The sequence below is a fragment of the Leucopleurus acutus genome, assembly GCF_964270905.1.
Source record: "Leucopleurus acutus genome assembly, chromosome: 15".
In the NCBI taxonomy this organism is placed as follows: Eukaryota; Metazoa; Chordata; class Mammalia; order Artiodactyla; family Delphinidae; genus Leucopleurus; species Leucopleurus acutus.
Genome location: NC_139157.1, coordinates 45,727,706 through 45,746,206, shown reverse-complemented (window position 1 = coordinate 45,746,206; position 18,501 = coordinate 45,727,706). Strand labels below are relative to the sequence as shown.

General features: G+C 41.6%; 1 protein-coding gene across 1 annotated transcript; it reads left to right on the top strand.

Annotated features, from left to right (window-relative positions):
- Positions 1 to 3,677: 3,677 nt before the first annotated feature.
- Positions 3,678 to 8,267, top strand: MARCKS (myristoylated alanine rich protein kinase C substrate). Its single transcript, XM_082855391.1, has 2 exons — positions 3,678 to 4,203; positions 6,002 to 8,267. Exons 1-2 carry the CDS (start codon positions 4,102 to 4,104, stop codon positions 6,902 to 6,904), a joined length of 1,005 nt encoding a protein of 334 aa, XP_082711517.1. The 5' UTR covers positions 3,678 to 4,101; the 3' UTR covers positions 6,905 to 8,267.
- Positions 8,268 to 18,501: the final 10,234 nt, after the last annotated feature.

Below are 18,501 nucleotides of genomic sequence, written 5' to 3'. Positions count from 1 at the left end.
ATTGTTTTTTTGTTTGTTTGCTTTCTTCTAAGCACACAGTTAATCCCATCCTTTGTTCTCTTTCTTCATATTCTAAGAAATTTTAAGAGATAATAACGCGAAGTGGAAGTTACATGAGAGGACAGACATGTTCATCCTCCTCCCTGGTGTCAACTGATGTCTAGCCCCTTCCTAGTACTTAGCAGGAGCCGAAGAAATAATTTAGTTATGAATAACCAACCTATCCAACGAATCTGTGCCATCAAGGGAAGGTTAGTGAGCGCCGGGAGCAGTGGAAGAAGCCGGAGATGTGGAATCATCAAGGGGGTGAGCTCTATCCCTGGCTCTACCAACTGACATAATCTGGCAACTTCCCCGGGACTGTTTCTTCATCTGGTAAGAGACTAGATGAAACTAGATAATCCAATTCACCTAAAGCAACCTACTAAAATGCAAACTCCTAGGGAATTCCTTGGCGGTCCAGTGGTTAGGGCTCCAGGCTTCCACTACAGGGAAGTGGTTCAATCGCTGGTTGGGGAACTAAGATCCTGCGAGCCACGCGGCCAGAAAAAGAAAGTAAGCTCCTGGAGGCCAAAGATTGCATTGCATCTCTCTTGTTCACTGATGGGAAAACAAGGCCTTGAGGGATACAGCAGGCCCTCGAGGAATTTGTGGAACTATCTAAAAATTCCCTTCTACTGCTAACATTTTAAGGAAAAAGATAACTTTGAGGTATCCTAAATAAATCATTCTTTTTCTAGAGAAAACCATATACAGATTGTCATCCTCTTAGAAATACCCTAGTGCGTGGTGAAAAGAGAATAAATGACTGTTTCCTCCTGGTGAGATGGCTACAGGCATTTACCAGTTTTACATTTTCACTATGACCACTTGGGTTCTTTAGTCATATATATATATATATATATATATATATATATATATATATATATATATATAAATAATCATATTTATATACTTAGAACTTGATTTGAAACCTTTAGTTCGGGGTGTAAGAACACCGAACTCCTGAGGAACTATGTACTTACACTGTACAACTTCCTACTGGTTGCAGTCTTGTTTGGAGGTCCTTCCCAGTCGTTAGGTAGTTTCCGAGACAGAGTGACCTCTTCCCATTTCCCAGCCCCTTCCTTCCTCACCTCCGCCTTCACCCGCCTCGCGCATTCGCAGCTTCCCCCCGGCTGGCCCGACGCCGGGAGAGTTTGAGGAGAGGTTGACCCAGCGCCCCCCGCCCCCGCTGCCACCCCCCGGCAGAGCCCCGCAAACCGCCTCCCCCTGCCAGTTACTGGGGACTGTCGGCTTTCCAACCTACGCTAAAAATGCGCTCTCTTATCGAAAGAAAACCAACTTTACTACCCTAAACGAGGGACCGCTCGTGGGTAATCTATCTACGTGTTTACACTTGTTTACTAGCCCCGGAGGAGCTGAGGGAATTGATTGGCTCCGTCAAGCTCGCGACGTCCACGCCCCGCCGGGACTCCGCCCCCTCGTGCGGCCATCTGCTTCGCTGTCTGTCTCTCTGTCTCTCGCTCTGCGTCTCTTTCTCTTCCACCACCTCCCTGCCCACCCCCCGTCGGCTCCGCCCCTTCCCACTCCCCCCAGCCTGGGGCTCCGAATCCTCCATGGCCGTTGCCAAGGAGACAAGCCGATACCAGGCAAATAGGCATTCGAGAAAGAAAAAGACGGGAAAGCTACACCGCAGCCTGGTAACAAAGGAGCAATAAAAGCAGCCCCCAAATGGAGGGCTAAGAACACGTCAGGAGAAAATCCAAAAGCGAGCTAGCAATCGCCCCAAGTTTAACCGGGAGGGGGATGCAAAGGAAGGGGCATGATTCACGTTGGGGGTAGGGGGAAATCAACAGCTTAAAAGAGCTTTTGAGAATCGCCTGGATGGTGGTTTTGGATCAGCCCAGTTGGCTTTTCAAGTTGGAACGACGCTAATACAAGGGATTCGTAACCATCGCGGCGGCTGGGGTCTTGGACCAGGCCAGCGGGCTCCCTTAGGGTGATAACAAGTTTGGCAAGATACACTTCTACGGAAACGTCTTAACGTCGGCTCTGGGGAATATGACTTCGTGATTGAATAATGACGCATCTGAAGAAGTGGACAGTGAGAAGACGAAGCTTCATGTAACGATCTGCAGCTTGGTGATTTTCAAAGCAGTACTTGAACAAAGAGTTATTGGCTTGAATCAACCGTCTTTTTCACTCAGAGTGTGACCCATTTCCCTACAATGAGCAGGAAAATAAAACTTTGAGAATTCAGAGCCAGCACCGGGAGAAGTGAACCATTCCTCCGACTGCTTCTCACCTCCATAAGCTAAAGATTATTCATTTGAGGATCACTAAATGTAAACGAGAAAAAGTAGTCTGATTTGGACACGAGTGAAAACTTTGGGAGCAAAAATGTAGGTGGTAGGAGAATGCTTATAAGGGTGTATCCTTGATTTTTGCCTCTCCCCCCTCCCCCTCCATTCTTTAAATCAGTGCGCTGTCTTTCGCGCACAAGTAGCGTCTGGTACTTCGGTGGCAAGGGGTGCAGATGGAGGTACACTGGTAGACCTTTTTTCTAACCCAAGTTAGACTTGGAGCGTTCAGGGATGTTCTTGCTATCTCTCAATATGTAATTTCTCCTTAGAACTGTTAATAGTCAATCCGGTTGTTCAGAGTTTCGTCGCGGCTGCCTCCCTCCCTTCCAGGAGCCCACTCGATTGCGTGCACATTCACACATGTTCAGGAAGAAAAGAGTCCCTCCGAGGCTGGCAGTAGGCTGAAAAAGATTCATATCGACGCGAATTGCATCCCAACTGTAAATATGGATTCGTACACTCTAGGCTGTGTCTCATTTCACCACAGAGGAAAAACTGTCATTTCATACAATGATAAAATGCAGACCTTTCCGATCTTTTGTACATGGCCCTCACTTTATATTGTTGGGGGGAAAATCACTAATTGGGAACGGGGAGGGCGGGGGGTTGATGAGCGCCGCAGGCCAATCTCGAAATATTTTATTTCATGCCAGTGTGGGATAGAGAAGGGAGTGTGGCTTCGTCTGCGTGCTGCTTTTGCATTTTCTACATCTGGCCTACAGACCTAATTCTAACTCGCGATCTCGTTTGATGAAATTCGATCTTCTTGGTTTAAATACCTTTCAATTTGGGGCTAATTCACATTTGCAACCGTTAGAAAAACAAACCCTGTGCAGTATCTGTGAAACCAATATGGAACACAGAGACAGAAAACATGCTGCACACATATCCCCACCATTGTCTTAAAAACTCGCATACATACACACATACACAGAAACACACGGGAAAGATGGGGGAGGGGAGGGAGGGGAGGGAGACAGACACGGATATAGACCGACCAGAGTCAAAGCGAGTCAAGTTAACGCTTTCTCCGCCCCCATCCACAAGTACCACCCCTCCCGCGTTAATTAATTACAAACAAAGCAAGCCAATCAAGTAATGCATTAGTATTTTCAAGCAGAGGGAGGCGAGAGGCATGTATTTTTTAATTGATTTATTTATTTGGAGGACATTAATTCTCGGTCTGAGACTGATTTTCAAACCGTTTGCAAAGCGCGGCTCCATTGTTCGCCGGGCGCACAGGCCCCGCCCCCTGCTTTGTGTGCGGCGCGCGGATTGGCCGGCGCGCGCGGGGGCCGCGTCAGCGCCCGCGAGCCCATTCATCTGTGCACTTGGGCGTTGGACCCCGCATCTTATTAGCAACCAGGGAGATTTCTCCATTTTCCTCTTGTCTACAGTGCGGCTACAAATCTGGGATTTTTTTATTACTTCTTTTTTTAAAAAACTACACTTGGGCTCCTTTTTTTGTGCTCGACTTTTCCACCCTTTTTCCCTCCCTCCTGCGCTGCTGCTTTTTGATCTCTTCGACTAAAATTTTTTTATCCGGAGTGTATTTAATCGGTTCTGTTCTGTCCTCTTCACCACCCCCACTCCCCCCTCCCTCCGGTGTGTGTGCCGCTGCTGCTGCCGCCGCTGCTGCTGCCGCCGCCGCTGCTGCTTGCCCCGTCGTTACACCAACCCGAAGCTCTTTGTTCCCCCCTTGGATCTGTTGAGTTTCTTTGTTGAAGAAGCCAGCATGGGTGCCCAATTCTCCAAGACCGCTGCGAAGGGAGAAGCCGCCGCGGAGAGGCCTGGAGAGGCGGCTGTGGCCTCGTCGCCTTCTAAAGCGAATGGGCAGGTAAATTCTACCTGTGGTTCTGGTTATTTCTTTGGTGTCTTTCTCTAGTCCCGACGCTTCCCCTTCCCTTCTGGTCGTGCCCGAAGCGCCTTCGGCGGAGAGGACCGTGACCAGATTCCAGTCTGAAAGTTGAATGGAAATCGATAGCTTAAATTGTCAATTTCTTATAGGTGAGGTCTCCCCCCACTCCAAAGTAGTGGTTCCCGGAGAATCCTGGTGAATTCTTGTGTAGACGGGAGGAATGAATGATAAATCGTCTAAAATGGCGTGTTTGGAGCTTGGCAGAACGTGACTAGCTAGGTGCTACCCCACACCCCCGCACCCAGCCAGGTTGCATTTGTGTTTAGTGGGCACAAAGGTATTTGAGTGTCTCTCGTGTTTGTTGTCGAGACTGGGTCGCCTTCAAGATTTCTGAACTGGTGTGATTGTGTATGTGGGTAGGGAAGGGCGGGGGGAGGGCGAATAGGGATGGCGGTGGAGAAAGGCGAGGAGGGAAGAAGGGCTGTCTTATTGTATGCCGAGGCGGCGTGCCCCGGGTTCTTGGAAAGGTTGCTGGCTGGCTGGCTGGAGCTGGGCAGAAGGGTTTCACTACCTTTCGGTGGGCTTTTCCCACTGTTCTAAATCTTTATTCGTAGTTGTCTCTGGAATTACACACCCATCTGACTTTTAAATGGTCTCCCTAGTGTGGGAAGACTGTGGGTCCTTGAAGAACCTGTCCAGATGGTCAACCAGAGGCAGTTCTTGTGTTTCGGTCGAGATTGTTGCTGTGCGTGCCGCCTGGACCACTGCGGGGGCTGCCCCTGCGATGCCCGAACCCAGGAGGATGGCTACGGTTGGGTGGGCCCGAGAGGTCGGCCAAGGGTGGCTGCTTCGCAAACACCGGGCACCCACCACGCCTCTTTTCCTAGAGCAGAGGCCGTGTTGCTTCGGCGGCAAGCTCTGCCAAGAGGCTTCGAACCCGTTAAAAATGCAAAACGAGCCGCCTGGGCGCGCCCGGGCTTCGCAGAATCACTGGCGAAGGTGGGCGTGGAAGAAGAGGCGAGACCTCTGAAATAATCGGTTTCCCCCTGCCTTGTTAGTTTTATCCAGACCAGGATGCCACCTGAGCTTTGTTTGCGGACTCCGCGCTGCGCTATCCGGGCTTGGGGGCGCCTTGGCTAGCAGGCAGGGCCCGACCCGGCAGGGCGGGGTGGCCCGGCCGCCCCGCCCCTCCGCGCCCGCCTGCGCCCCGCTCCGCGCCGTGGAGCCGCAGCGCCCCCTGCCGACCCCAGGCCCTTGGCGGGCGTAGGGCCTTTGCGCGCGCAGCCCAGGCACTTCTGGCTGGAACGCTGGGATCCCCCTGGGAGTTCTTGGTGTTTTGAAGGCGCCTTTAGAGTTTAGGGAGAAAGGGGGATGTGTAACCTAGGCGCAGATCACCCGCTCTGGCTCTGTGCCTCCTTCCAAAGGGCGTTTGGCGTATCATATATTACGTGACTCCTTTATCCCAAAGCCCTTGAGGCAAAGGTTGGGATGGGTTACCCTTTGCTTTCCACGTTTCAGACTCGGCCCTTTTAAGGCCTCGGGGGCATTTATTGCGTAGTCGAGGCTTCCTCAGTTCCTTTAGACATCCCAAACAGCACTGCCCCCAGGTCTTCGAGGAACTCTCCTCAGGGCATCCAATACCGCCTCCCCATGAAGGAGAAGGTCTCCAAAACCAGAGGGGCCCCGGGGGACGCTAGTCCCTCCCGGTCCTGGAGTGGGGGCGGGGATGACAGGCCCAGGCCCCCTTCAGTGACCTCCCGCTTTCTCTGCCCCGCAGGAAAATGGCCACGTGAAGGTAAACGGCGACGCTTCTCCCGCGGCCGCCGAGCCCGGCGCCAAGGAGGAGCTGCAGGCTAACGGCAGCGCCCCGGCCGCCGACAAGGAGGAGCCCGCGGCCGCCGGGAGCGGGGCGGCGTCGCCCGCCGCGGCCGAGAAAGATGAGCTGGCCGCCGCCGCCCCCGAGGCCGGGGCCAGCCCTGCGGAGAAGGAGGCCCCCGTGGAGGGCGAGGCCGCCGAGCCCGGCTCGCCCACGGCCGCGGAGGGGGAGGCCGCGTCAGCCGCCTCCTCGACGTCTTCGCCCAAGGCCGAGGACGGGGCCACGCCCTCGCCCAGCAACGAGACCCCGAAAAAAAAAAAGAAGCGCTTTTCCTTCAAGAAGTCTTTCAAGCTGAGCGGCTTCTCCTTCAAGAAGAACAAGAAGGAAGCGGGAGAGGGCGGTGAAGCCGAAGGCACCGCCGGCGCCTCCGCCGAAGGCGGCAAGGACGAGGCCGCCGGGGGCGCCGCTGCGGCCGCCGGCGAGGCTGCGGGCGCGGCCTCCGGGGAGCCGGCGGCGGCGCCGAGCGAGGAGGCGGCCGCGGGCGAGCAGGGGGCGGCGGGGGGCGACCCGCAGGAGGCCAAGCCCGAGGAGGCCGCCGTCGCGCCCGAGAAGCCGTCCGCTAGCGAGGAGGCCAAGGCCGCCGAGGAGCCCAGCAAGGCCGAGGAGAAGACCGAGGAGGCCGGGGCCAGCGCGGCCACCTGCGAGGCGCCCTCGGCCGCGGGGCCCGGCGCGCCCCCGGAGCAGGAGGCGGCCCCCGCGGAGGAGGCGGCGGCCGCTGCGGCGTCGTCAGCCTGCGCAGCTCCCTCACAGGAGGCCCAGCCCGAGTGCAGTCCAGAAGCCCCCCCAGCGGAGGCGGCAGAGTAAAAGGGCAAGATTTTTTGAGATAATCGAAGAACTTTTCTCCCTCCCCCCGTTTGTTTGTTGGAGTGGTGCCAGGTACTGGTTTTGGAGAACTTGTCTACAACCAGGGATTGATTTTAAAGATGTCTTTTCTTATTTTACTTTTTTTTAAGCAGCAAATTTTGTTTTTAACCACCTACCCACAGATCCCATCTCAGATCATTCTGTTACCACCATTCCAACAGGTCGAGGAGAGCTTAGTTACCTTCCTCTGCCTTGTTTCTCTTTTATTTTTATTTTTTGCATCAGTATTAATGTTTTTTGCATACTTTGCATCTTTATTCAAAAATGTAAACTTTCTTTGTCAATCTATGGACATGCCCATATATGAAGGAGATGGGTGGGTCAAAAAGGGATATCCGATGAAGTGATAGGAGCCACGATGGAGAAATTTAGTGGTGCATAGCATTGCCAAGACAATGTACCACTAGAAAGGATGATGTAAAGGCTTAGTCTTTTTTTTTTTAAAGAAAAGTTATTACGATGTATTTTGTGAGGCAGGTTTACAACACTACAAGTCTTGATTAAGAAGGAAAGTGGAAAAAAAAAAAAAAACACCAATACCCAGATTTTTAAAAAGATCATAGTCTTAGGAGTTCATTTAAACCATAGGAACTTTTCACTTATCTCATGTTAGCTGTACCAGTCAGTGATTAAGTAGAACTACAAGTTGTATAGGCTTTATTGTTTATTGCTGGTTTATGACCTTAATAAAGTGTAATTATGTATTACCAGCAGGGTGTTTTTAACTGTGACTATTGTATAAAAACAAATCTTGATATCCAGAAGCACATGAAGTTTGCAACTTTCCACCCTGCCCATTTTTGTAAAACTGCAGTCATCTTGGACCTTTTAAACACAAATTTTAAACTCAACCAAGCTGTGATAAGTGGAATGGTTACTGTTTATACTGTGGTATGTTTTTGATTACAGCAGACAATGCTTTCTTTTCCAGTCGTCTTTGAGAATAAGGAAAAAATCTTCAGATGCAATGGTTTTGTGTAGCATCTTGTCTATCATGTTTTGTAAATACTGGAGAAGCTTTGACCAATTTGACTTAGAGATGGAATGTAACTTTGCTTACAAAAATTGCTATTAAACTCCTGCTTAAGGTGTTCTAATTTTCTGTGAGCACACTAAAAGCGAAAAATAAATGTGAATAAAATGTACAAATTTGTTGTGTTTCTTTATGTTTGATAAAATACTGAGACTTTGAGGTTCTAGTTTCATTTTGAAGAAGATCTCGCATGCCATCAAGAGTAAATTTGTGGTTTTTAATCTGAAGTTTTCAAACTGGGAAATTTGTAATCAGTAGTATCAGATTACGTACAGGAATATTTTACAACATTCCATGTCAAATCTGTTACCATTTATCTGCATTTAGTTTTCATTTAAAAATTGAACAATTATTTTTATTGTAGTTAATAGCATGTCAGGATGAATCACTTAATACAAAAGTGGTATGACCCAAAGACTCTTTAAATGTCTTATGTGAAAATGTCATAAAACTACATTTTTTGTTGTTGTTGTTGTCATGCAGATCCCAAAACAAATTTATACTGAGTGAGAGTCTATTTAATCCAAACTGCAGGTGGGTCATGAAAAGTGACCGAATGTGTTTCAAAAACCGATGGTGTATTACCTGCCATTGTAATTGCTTAGTGCTTGGCTAATTTCCAAATTATAGCTTAGAGTACGCATTATACTTAGGAAAACAAGCTTATGTAAAGAAGTAATGGTGGTGAATGGACGACTTTGTCAGTTTATGGGCCTTTAGTACTTGCCTCAATTCAATAGTTGCAAGCATTTTTTTTTTAAATGAAAGTAGTGTGTTAGCATCTTGTTATTCAAAGGAAAAGATAGAGAATAAATTTCCTTGTATAGTAATAATCCTTACTAGTTTACCTTCTTTGCTCTTTACCATCTGTAACTGGATTTATTTTCTTCACTGGACCCTAAACTGAATGGAATTTTAAGATAAAGATGGGTATCAAATATCATTATTTCACTAAATGCAAAGAAAAGCGTTTATGCACACCTGCTTTGCTGTTTTTGAGCAGTGTGCCTTGTAGGGTTCACAATAAGTCAGTAGTGAACCACGTTTGTAATAATGTCAAACCTTAAACTCATTAGAAAAATAAATTAGCTTTTGACAAACGGTTTTAATTGGAATGGATTATAAATAATAGTTCATGACCTCTTTACCCTCCCCACTATTACCCTCCCCACTAATAAAATCAAATAACACTTGGAGGAGTGTGTAATTTTAGTTGGTGTTTCTTGATCTTGGAGGATGTTTGAAAGTTAAAAGTCAAGTCTGGTAACCCAAGGACCGCTGTATGGGGTCTTCCACCTTACCAACTTCTCAAATACCCACTTGGACAAGTATAGCACTTGGTATGTGGTAGGACTCAGAAAAAAAATAGATTTTAAAAAGTAACTCCTGAGTAGTCAAAAATACTATGTAGCAAACTATATTACTAGGTTTGTTGTTTTAACAGCTGGAATTTATTAAGATGCTTACTTTGACTTTAATCATTGCCTAAAACACTTTGGGTGGTATTGATGGAGTGGTGGGTTTTCCACCAAATGATTAAGTGAAATTTGACATATATCCTTTCATCCAAAGTTTTGTACATCACATTGTTTTCTAATGGAAAAATGTTAATATGGCTTTTTGTATTACTAAAATAGCTTTGAGATTAAGGAAAAATAAATAACTCTTGTACAGTTCAGTATTGTCTATTAAATCTGTTTTGGCAGTATGTATAATGGCATTTGCTATGGTTATAAAATAATTCGTCTGGATTATAATAATCATTTGATCCAATTCCTATTGCTTGTAAAATAAAGTTTTACCAGTTGATATAATCAAGCTTGCTAAAATAGGATTTTTTACAAATTTAATTTTAAAATGCAAGTTTTAGAGAAATTTTTAAAATCTTAAGTGTTGATGGTAAGTATAACTTATTCAATTTAAGGAATTTAGAAGGTATGCTTGACATCATACTTAGGATATAAAATTATATCCATTGAAGGTGAGTTACAATGCTCACAAGTCAAATAAAAATTTTAATGATAGAACTTGATAATATGTTTGAGAAACAATGTAATTTATTTATATTTCCCCTCATATGAATATAAACTTAATAAAACTGCAGTTAAGGTTAAGGATTTGGGGGAAGGGTGCTTTTTGCTTTTATATATTTTAGGTAGGTCCAACTGGGAGGGGCATGTAGTTTAACATAGCCCAAGTTAGCTTTGAAAATTAAAAAATTAGTTAAGTAACAGGGCTATTAGCTTTTATCTTTCCTTTAATCATTCACTGTGCAAATTGAGCATTTTTTTCCCTCTCCACTTCCCAGCTATATGAAAGTGCTTAAAGCAGGGTGTAGCAAACAGGAATTTTAAAATGCTTTCAAATGCTCCAGTCCCTGCTGGGTATTCAAGTTCTAGCACTCCTTTAAATTACACCCAACAATGCTATTTTAAAAATGGAAAATAAATACTTCTAAAAGATGTGAATGTTAACCATGTTTTATGTTCCTGAAAAAGTGATAAATTCCTGATCCTGAAGTACTCCTATCTATAGTTCTTCCTCTCAACTGTTCAACATCAACTTTAAAACAAACCAAAATTTCTATTCCATCATAAGATCTAGCAGCTGAAAGTACGTAAAATAATTCCTTCAAAATTTTTAGAAACTATCCTGATAATCTCAATTCTAGTGTGTTGTTTTTCTTTTAATAAATTTATTTATTTTATTTTTGGCTGCGTTGGGTCTTTGTTGCTGCGCGGGCTTTCTCTAGTTGCAGAGAGCGGGGGCTACTCTTTGTTGCACTGCGCAGGGTTCTCTCATTGCAGTGGCTTCTCTCATTGCGGAGCATGGGCTCTAGGCGCGCGGGCTTCAGTAGTTGTGGCACGGGGCTCAGTAGTTGTGGTTCGCGGGCTCTAGTAGTTGTGCACGGGCTTAGCTGCTCCGCGGCATATGAGATCTTCCTGGACCAGGGCTCGAATCCATGTTCCCTGCATTGGCAGGTGGATTCCTAACTGCTGCGCCACCGGGGAAGTCCTCAGTTCTAGTGTCTTGATAAAATTAGAGCATAACGCTTTTTCGTACTACTAGTAAATGCGAAATGAGAATATCTTTGTCAATTGATCCTTTTACAATTTCTCTCATTTCCAGGGAAAGGTGAAAGGCAACAGGATTACTCATCACTTAAAATTTCAATGAATGTAACATTTCAGTTGAATTCGTTAAGTTGGCATTACAGATTGTCTTCCTAACAAGTGGGCAAGTGTTCCTTAGTTTTGAAATGTGTGTTATGGACTGGATAAAGTGCTAGAATTCTGTACCTGTGTAAATTAGTGGGGGTGAGAAAAGGAAAGGGATCCTTGGGGACAGTTATAAATCAGAAGTCTAAGAAAGCCTTCAAAACAAGTCTTAATTCAAATGACACATACCTGCATTTTGGGAAAGCACCATCCAATAAAAATATAATTCTAGCCACATATGTAATTTTAAACTTTTTCAGTAACCATAATTTTTTTAAAATGAGGAACAGATTAAATTAACTTCAATAATCTATATATCCAAGATATTTGAACATGTAATAAATATAAAAATTACTGAGATAGTTTATATATTTTTTCTTACTAAGTCTTTGAAATTCAGTGATTTTAGACTAACAGCACATCTCAATTTGGACCAGCCACATTCCAAATGCTTACTGGCCACATGTGGCTACCATATTGGAGGGCACATGTCTGGAGAATTAAGGTGTGAGAGTCAAGGAATGATTAGAAGTGTTGGGCTACAGACTATTTGCAAAGTGTAGCTTTGTAATTAATTCCATGAGTTTCAAGGGCTTAGCTTTTAAGTCAACATTTGTTTCTCTACTCAACATCAAGTTTTTTCTAGATTTCAAACCATTTTAAACAGTTAATATGGCATTGATGTTACAAATAAACATGGTTAGATTCTTGAAAGAACTTGTTATGGGCTATATTGTCCCCCCCAAAATTCATGTTGAAGCTCTAACCTCCAGTACCTTAGAATGTGACTGTATTTGGAGACAGGGTCTTTAAAGAGGTGATTAAGTTCAAATAAGCGTGTTAGGGTCAGCCCTAATTTAATGTGACTGATGTCCTTAAAAGAAGAAAATAATTGGACATACTGAGAGACACCAGAGGCGCATGTGTATAGAAAAAAGACCATGTGAGGACACGACAAAAGGTGGCCATCTGCAAGTCAAGGAGAGGGGCTTCAGAAGACGTCAGACCTCTCAGCTCCTTGATTTTAGACTTCTAGCCTCCAGAACTGTATTTGTTATGGCAGCCCTAGCAAACTAAAACAGGACTCCAGGGTAAGAATGGAAAGATTGTCTGTCCTTAGCTGAAGTTGTAAAGAATTTTACAGGCTTGCTTTTTCTCTTCCTTCAGTGGAAGAGAGACTACTTTCTAGCTTGAGATTTTTATCATTATTATTATTGTTTTACCCTAGAAAAGAGAAACAACAGTTTTAAAATTAGAAAGATAGATTACATCTCTATCTTAATTCTTTATAAATAAGTTGATGGGGAAAATCTCTGAAACATGAATAGTAAAAAAATATTGTCTAAAAATACAATGTAGTGTTATGTCTGAATTTATCCATCTCTTTGTATTTTCCTTGCGATTTATTTGTGCAAGAAACTGAGTTATTTGTCCTATAATTTCCAGTGTGAATTTTGCCAATTGCACCTCATGCTGTCATTTAATACATTCCTTCCTCTTTTCTGTACTTCTTGTATTTTCTGTAAATTGATCAATAGATCTAGAGGCTTGATCAGATTCAGGTTCAAAGGACTATATCATAGGTGATGGTATATATTTCTATCAGAAGGCACATATGCCTGGTTGATTCTCTTTTTGTGATGTTTGAAGTCATTGATCTTTGCTTAAATCCATTAATTTAACTTAGAGTTGTAAAATGGCATTACTCTAATTGTCTTTCCTTTTTCTATTATTTGTGCAGCTACTCTATAAAAAGAAACTTTCCTTTATCAACCATTTTGTTGTTCTGCGGTACATTTCTTTATGGAAAGGCAGAATAAATATTTGATTCTTTCCCTCTATTTACCAATTTTCGGAATAATGAGTTGGTTCCTTAATATCCTCCAAAGGTGACCAATGATGGTATTTGTTGTTTAATATCCTTACACATTCATCGATTTAAGCTTATTTGATATAAGCAATGTAAATGATGCTCTGATTGACTCATGGTAGATTATCTTTTAAATTTACAGAATTCAATAAATGAAATCAGTTTAAATTTTATTAAGATGCTACATGGGAATGTGCAAAACACAAATGGAACTCGATATTTACTCAAATTAATTGGATTTACATATTTAAATGTGGGCATGCCCATAAATTTTAATTGAGGTGTCATGTCGAGAAGACTTCTGTTTACATAATTTCAAAGAAATAGGAAGCATTGCAATTTTTTCTCTTACCCAATGATTACTGCTGGGTAATCATTTTAAATGTCAGCAAAATCTATGAACTTAACACTTTACTCCATGTAGTAAGAAAAATGTCTGGAAATTTACAGGATTGAGGAGCCTCAGCAATCACTAGTCATGGAGACATACATTTTAGCGCTTGATGAAGCGGTACACTAAATAGAACATGTTGGTCGGCAGGCATTACTAATTTCCCCGGCAGAATACTAAAACATCTGTGATGGAGCATAGGTCAGTGAAACTGGCAATTTTTAAAGAAAAATTATACTCATTGTAGAGCCCAGAGCCCCCTATGGCAGGATTAATTGGCTGCTTTTATACAGAAATTTTGAGGAAGTTGAATTTAAGTACCGTAAGGTAATATTCTCTTTTAAGGAAACTACCAACTAGAGCTACTTATTTTAAAGTTTTTAAAAAATTGGCAATCACTGGATGAGGCAATTGAGTATTTAAAATACATAACATTTCAACAGATATGAGAACACAGTGAAATTATAAAGGAAAAGAAGCCTAAGGACTTGGTCAGGTCATATTACCAAATATTAATTTTTAACTAGAAAAATTAATTATCTTGACAATGTCATTTTCCTCCCATTTCTGGGGCACTATTATAGTTTTAGTATTGGAATAAACTGGTACAAATAATGTCTTATTTTCTTTTTAACATATATGTTTTGATATGTTAAAAACATAAGTTATTGGTAGAAATTTTGGAATTAGAATTTTAAAAATTTTAATGAGAATTAAAAAAAAATTGGTATATACCTTCTAAATTTAAATTTTCATTTGATCCAGAAATGAAATTTATTAGCACTCCAATGATGTATTTATTTCAAACAAAAAAATATGCAAATACTAGAGTTTCTTCTCAAAACTATAATGAAAGTTGTCATTAATATCTCTTGAGAAAATCTATATTTTCAACATTCTTACACAGAGCACAATGATTTTTCATGCTTTTTTAAAAATTTAATTATTTTTTTTATACAGCAGGTTCTGATTACTTACCTATTTTATACATATTAGTGTATATATGTCAACCCAATCTCCCAATTCATCCCACCACCACCCACCCACCCCCACTTTCCCTGCTTGGTGTCCATACGTTTGTTTTCTACATCTGTGTCTCTATTTCTGCTTTGCAAACTGGTTCATCTGTACCATTTTTCTAGGTTCGACATATATGCATTAATATACAATATTTGTTTTTCTTTCTGACTTACTTCACTCTGTATGACAGTCTCTAGGTCCATCCACGTCCCTACAAATGACCCAATTTCATTCCTTTTTATGGCTGAGTAATATTCCATTGTATATATGTACCACATCTTTTTCATCCATTTGTCTGTCAATGGACATTTAGGTTGCTTCCATGACCTGACTATTGTAAATACTGCTGCAATGAACATTGGGGTGCATGTATCTTTTTGAATTATGGTTTTCTCTGGGTATATGCCCAGTAGTGGGATTGCTGGGTCATACAGTAATTCTATTTATAGTTTTTTAAGGAACCTCTATACTGTTCTCCATAGTGGCTGTATCAATTTACATTCCCACCAACAGTGCAAGAGGGTTCCCTTTTCTCCACACCTTCTCCAGCATTTGTTGTTTGTAGATTTTCTGATGATGCCCATTCTAACCGGTGTGAGGTGATACCTCATTGTAGTTTTGATTTGCATTTCTCTAATGATTAGTGATATTGAGCAGCTTTTCATGTGCCTCTTGGCCATCTGTATGTCTTCTTTGGAGAGATGTCTATTTAGGTCTTCTGCTCATTTTTTGATTGGGTTGTTTGTTTTTTTAATATTGAGCTGCATGAGCTGTTTATATATTTTGGAGATTAATCCTTTGTCCATTGATTCATTTACAAATATTTTCTCCTATTCTGAGGGTTTTCTTTTCATCTGGTTTATAGTTTCCTTTGCTGTGCAAAAGCTTTTAAGTTTCATTAGGTCCCATTTGTTTATTTTTGTTTTTATTTCCATTACTCTAGGAGGTGGGTAAAAAAGCAATCTTGCTGTGATTTATTGCAAAGTGTGTTCTTCCTATGTTTTATTCCAAGAGTTTTATAGTGCCCGGTCTTACATTTAGGTCTTTAATCTGTTTTGAGTTTCTTTTTGTGTATGGTGTTAGAGAGTATTTTAATTTCATTCTTTTACATGTAATTGTCCAGTCTTCCCAACATCACTTATTGAAGAGACTATCTTCTCTCCATTGTATATCCTTGCCTCCTTTGTCATAGATTAGCTAAGAATAGGTGCGTGGGTTTATCTCTGGGCTTTCTATCCTGTTCCATTGATCTATATTCCTGTTTATGTGCCAGTATCATATTGTCTTAATTACTGTAGCTTTGTAGTATAGTCTGAAGTCAGGGAGTCTGATTCCTCCAGCTCTGTTTTTTTCCTCTCAAGATTGCTTTGGCTATTCAGGGTCTTTTGTGTCTCCATACAAATTTTAAGATTTTTTGTTCTAGTTCTGTAAAAAACACCATTGGTAATTTGATAGAGATTGCATTGAATCTGTAGATTGCTTTGAGTAGTAGAGTCATTTTCACAATATTGATACTTCCAATCCAAGAACATGGTATATCTCTCCATCCGTTTGTGTCATCTTTGATTTCTTTCATCAGTGTCTTATAGTTTTCTGAGTACAGGCCTTTTACCTCCTTAGGTAGGTTTATTCCTAGGTATTTTACTCTTGTTGCAATGGTGAATGGGATTGTTTCCTTAGTTTCTCCTTCTGATCTTTTGTTGTTAGTTTATAGGAATGCAAGAGATTTCTGTGCATTAGTTTTGTATCCTGCAAGTTTACCAAATTCATTGATTAGCTCTAGTAGTTGACTGGTGGCATCTTAAGATTCTCTACATATAGTATCATGTCATCTGCAAAGAGTGATAGTTTTATGTCTTCTTTTCCAATTTGGATTCCTTTTTTTTCTTTGTCTTCTCTGAATGCCGTGGCTAGGACTTCCAAATCTATGTTGAATAATAGTGGCGAGAGTGGACATCCTTGTCTTGTTCCTGATCTTAGAGGAACTGCTTTCAAGTTTTCACCATTGAGAATGATGTTTCCTGTGGGTTTGTCATATATGGCCTTTATTATGTTGAAATAAGTTCCCTCTACGCCCACTTTTTGGAGAGTTTTTATCATAAATCAGTATTGAATTTTGTCAAAAGCTTTTTCTGCATCTATTGAGTTGATCGTATGATTTTTATTCTTCAATTTGTTAATATGGTGTATCACATTGATTGATTTGCATATATTGAAGAATCCTTGCATCCCTGGGATAAATCCCACTTGATCATGGTGTATGAACCTCTTAATGTGTTGTTGGACTCTGTTTGCTAGTATTTTGTTGAGGATTTTTGCATCTATATTCATCAGTGATATTGCTCTAATTTCCTTTTTTTGTAGTATCTTTGTCTAGTTTTGGTATCAGGGTGATGGTGGCCTTGTAGAATGAGTTTGGGAGTGTTCCTTCCTCTGCAATTTTTTTGCAGAGTTTGAGAAGGATGGGTGTTAGCTCTTCTCTAAAGGTTAGATAGAATTCACCTGTGAAGCCATCTGGTCCTGGACTTTTGTTTTTTGGAAAAATTTTAATCACAGTTCCAACATCATTACTTGTGATTGGTCTGTTCATATTTTCTATTTCTTCCTGGTTCAGTCTTGGAAGGTTATACCTTTCTAAGAATTTGTCCATTTCTTCCAGGTTGTCCATTTTATTGGCATAGAGTTGCTTGTAGTGGTCTCTTAGGATGCTTTGTATTTCTGCCATGTCTGTTGTAACTTCTCCTTTTTCATTTCTAATTTTATTGATTTGAGTCCTCTCCCTCTTTTTCTTGATGAGTCTGGCTAAAGGTTTATCAAATTTACTTAGCTTCTCAAAGAACCAGCTTTTAGCTTTATTGATCTTTGCTATTGTTTTCTTTGTTTCTATTTCATTTATTTCTGCTCTGATCTTTGTGATTTCTTTCCTTCTACTAACTTTGGATTTTGTTTGTTCTCCTTTCTCTAGTTCCTTTAGGTGTAAGGTTAGATTGTTTATTTGAGATTTTTCTTGTTTCTTGAGGTAGGATTGTATTGCTATAAAATTCCCTCTTAGAACTGCTTTAGCTGTATACCATAGGTTTTGGATTGTCATGCTTTTGTTGTCGTGTGTCTCTAGGTATTTTTTTATTTCCTCTTTGATTTCTTCAGTGATCATTTGATTATTTAGTAATGTATTGTTTAGCCTCCATGTGTTTGTGTTTTTTAGGTTTTTTCCCCTGTAATTTATTTCTAATATCATAGTGTTGTGGTTGGAAAAGATGCTTGATATGATTTCAATTTTCTTAAATTTACCAAGGCTTGATTTGTGACCCAAGATGTGATCTATCCTGGAGAATGTTCCATGTGCACTTGAGAAAAAAGTGTAATCTGCTGTTTTTGAATGGAATGTCCTATAAATATCAGTTAAGTCCATCTTATTTAATGTGTCATTTAAAGCTTGTGTTTCCTTATTAATTTTCCATCTGGATAATCTGTCCATTGGTGTAGGTGAGGTGTTAAAGTCCCCCACTATTATGTGTTACTGTCCATTTCCTCTTTTATAGCTCTTAGCATTTGCCTTTTGTATTGAGGTGCTTCTATGTTGGTTGCATACATATTTATAATTGTTATATCTTCTTCTTGGGTTGATCCCTTGATCATTATGTGGTGTCTTTCCTTGTCTCTTGTAACATTCTTTATTTTAAAGTCTATTTTAGCTGATATGAGTATTGCTACTGCAGCTTTCTTTTGATTTCCATTTGCATGGAATATCTTTTTCCATCCCCTCACTTTCAGTGTATATGTGTCCCTTGATCTGAAGTGGGTCTCTTGTAGACAGCATATATATGGATCTTGTTTTTGTATCCATTCAGCAAACCTGTGTCTTTTGGTTGGAGTGTTTAATCCATTCACATTTAAGGTAATTATCGATATGTATGTTCCTGTTACAATTTCCTTAATTGTTTTGGTTTTGTCTTTGTATGTCTTTTTCTTCTCTTGTGTTTCCCATTTAGAGAAGTTCCTTTA

Bases quoted from the DNA above. Each gene is read 5' to 3' on its own strand.
- MARCKS (XM_082855391.1), top strand. From the start codon at position 4,102: ATGGGTGCCCAATTCTCCAAGACCGCTGCGAAGGGAGAAGCCGCCGCG. The intron at 4,204-6,001 runs GTAAATTCTACC...TCTGCCCCGCAG, and splicing joins CTTCTAAAGCGAATGGGCAG to GAAAATGGCCACGTGAAGGT.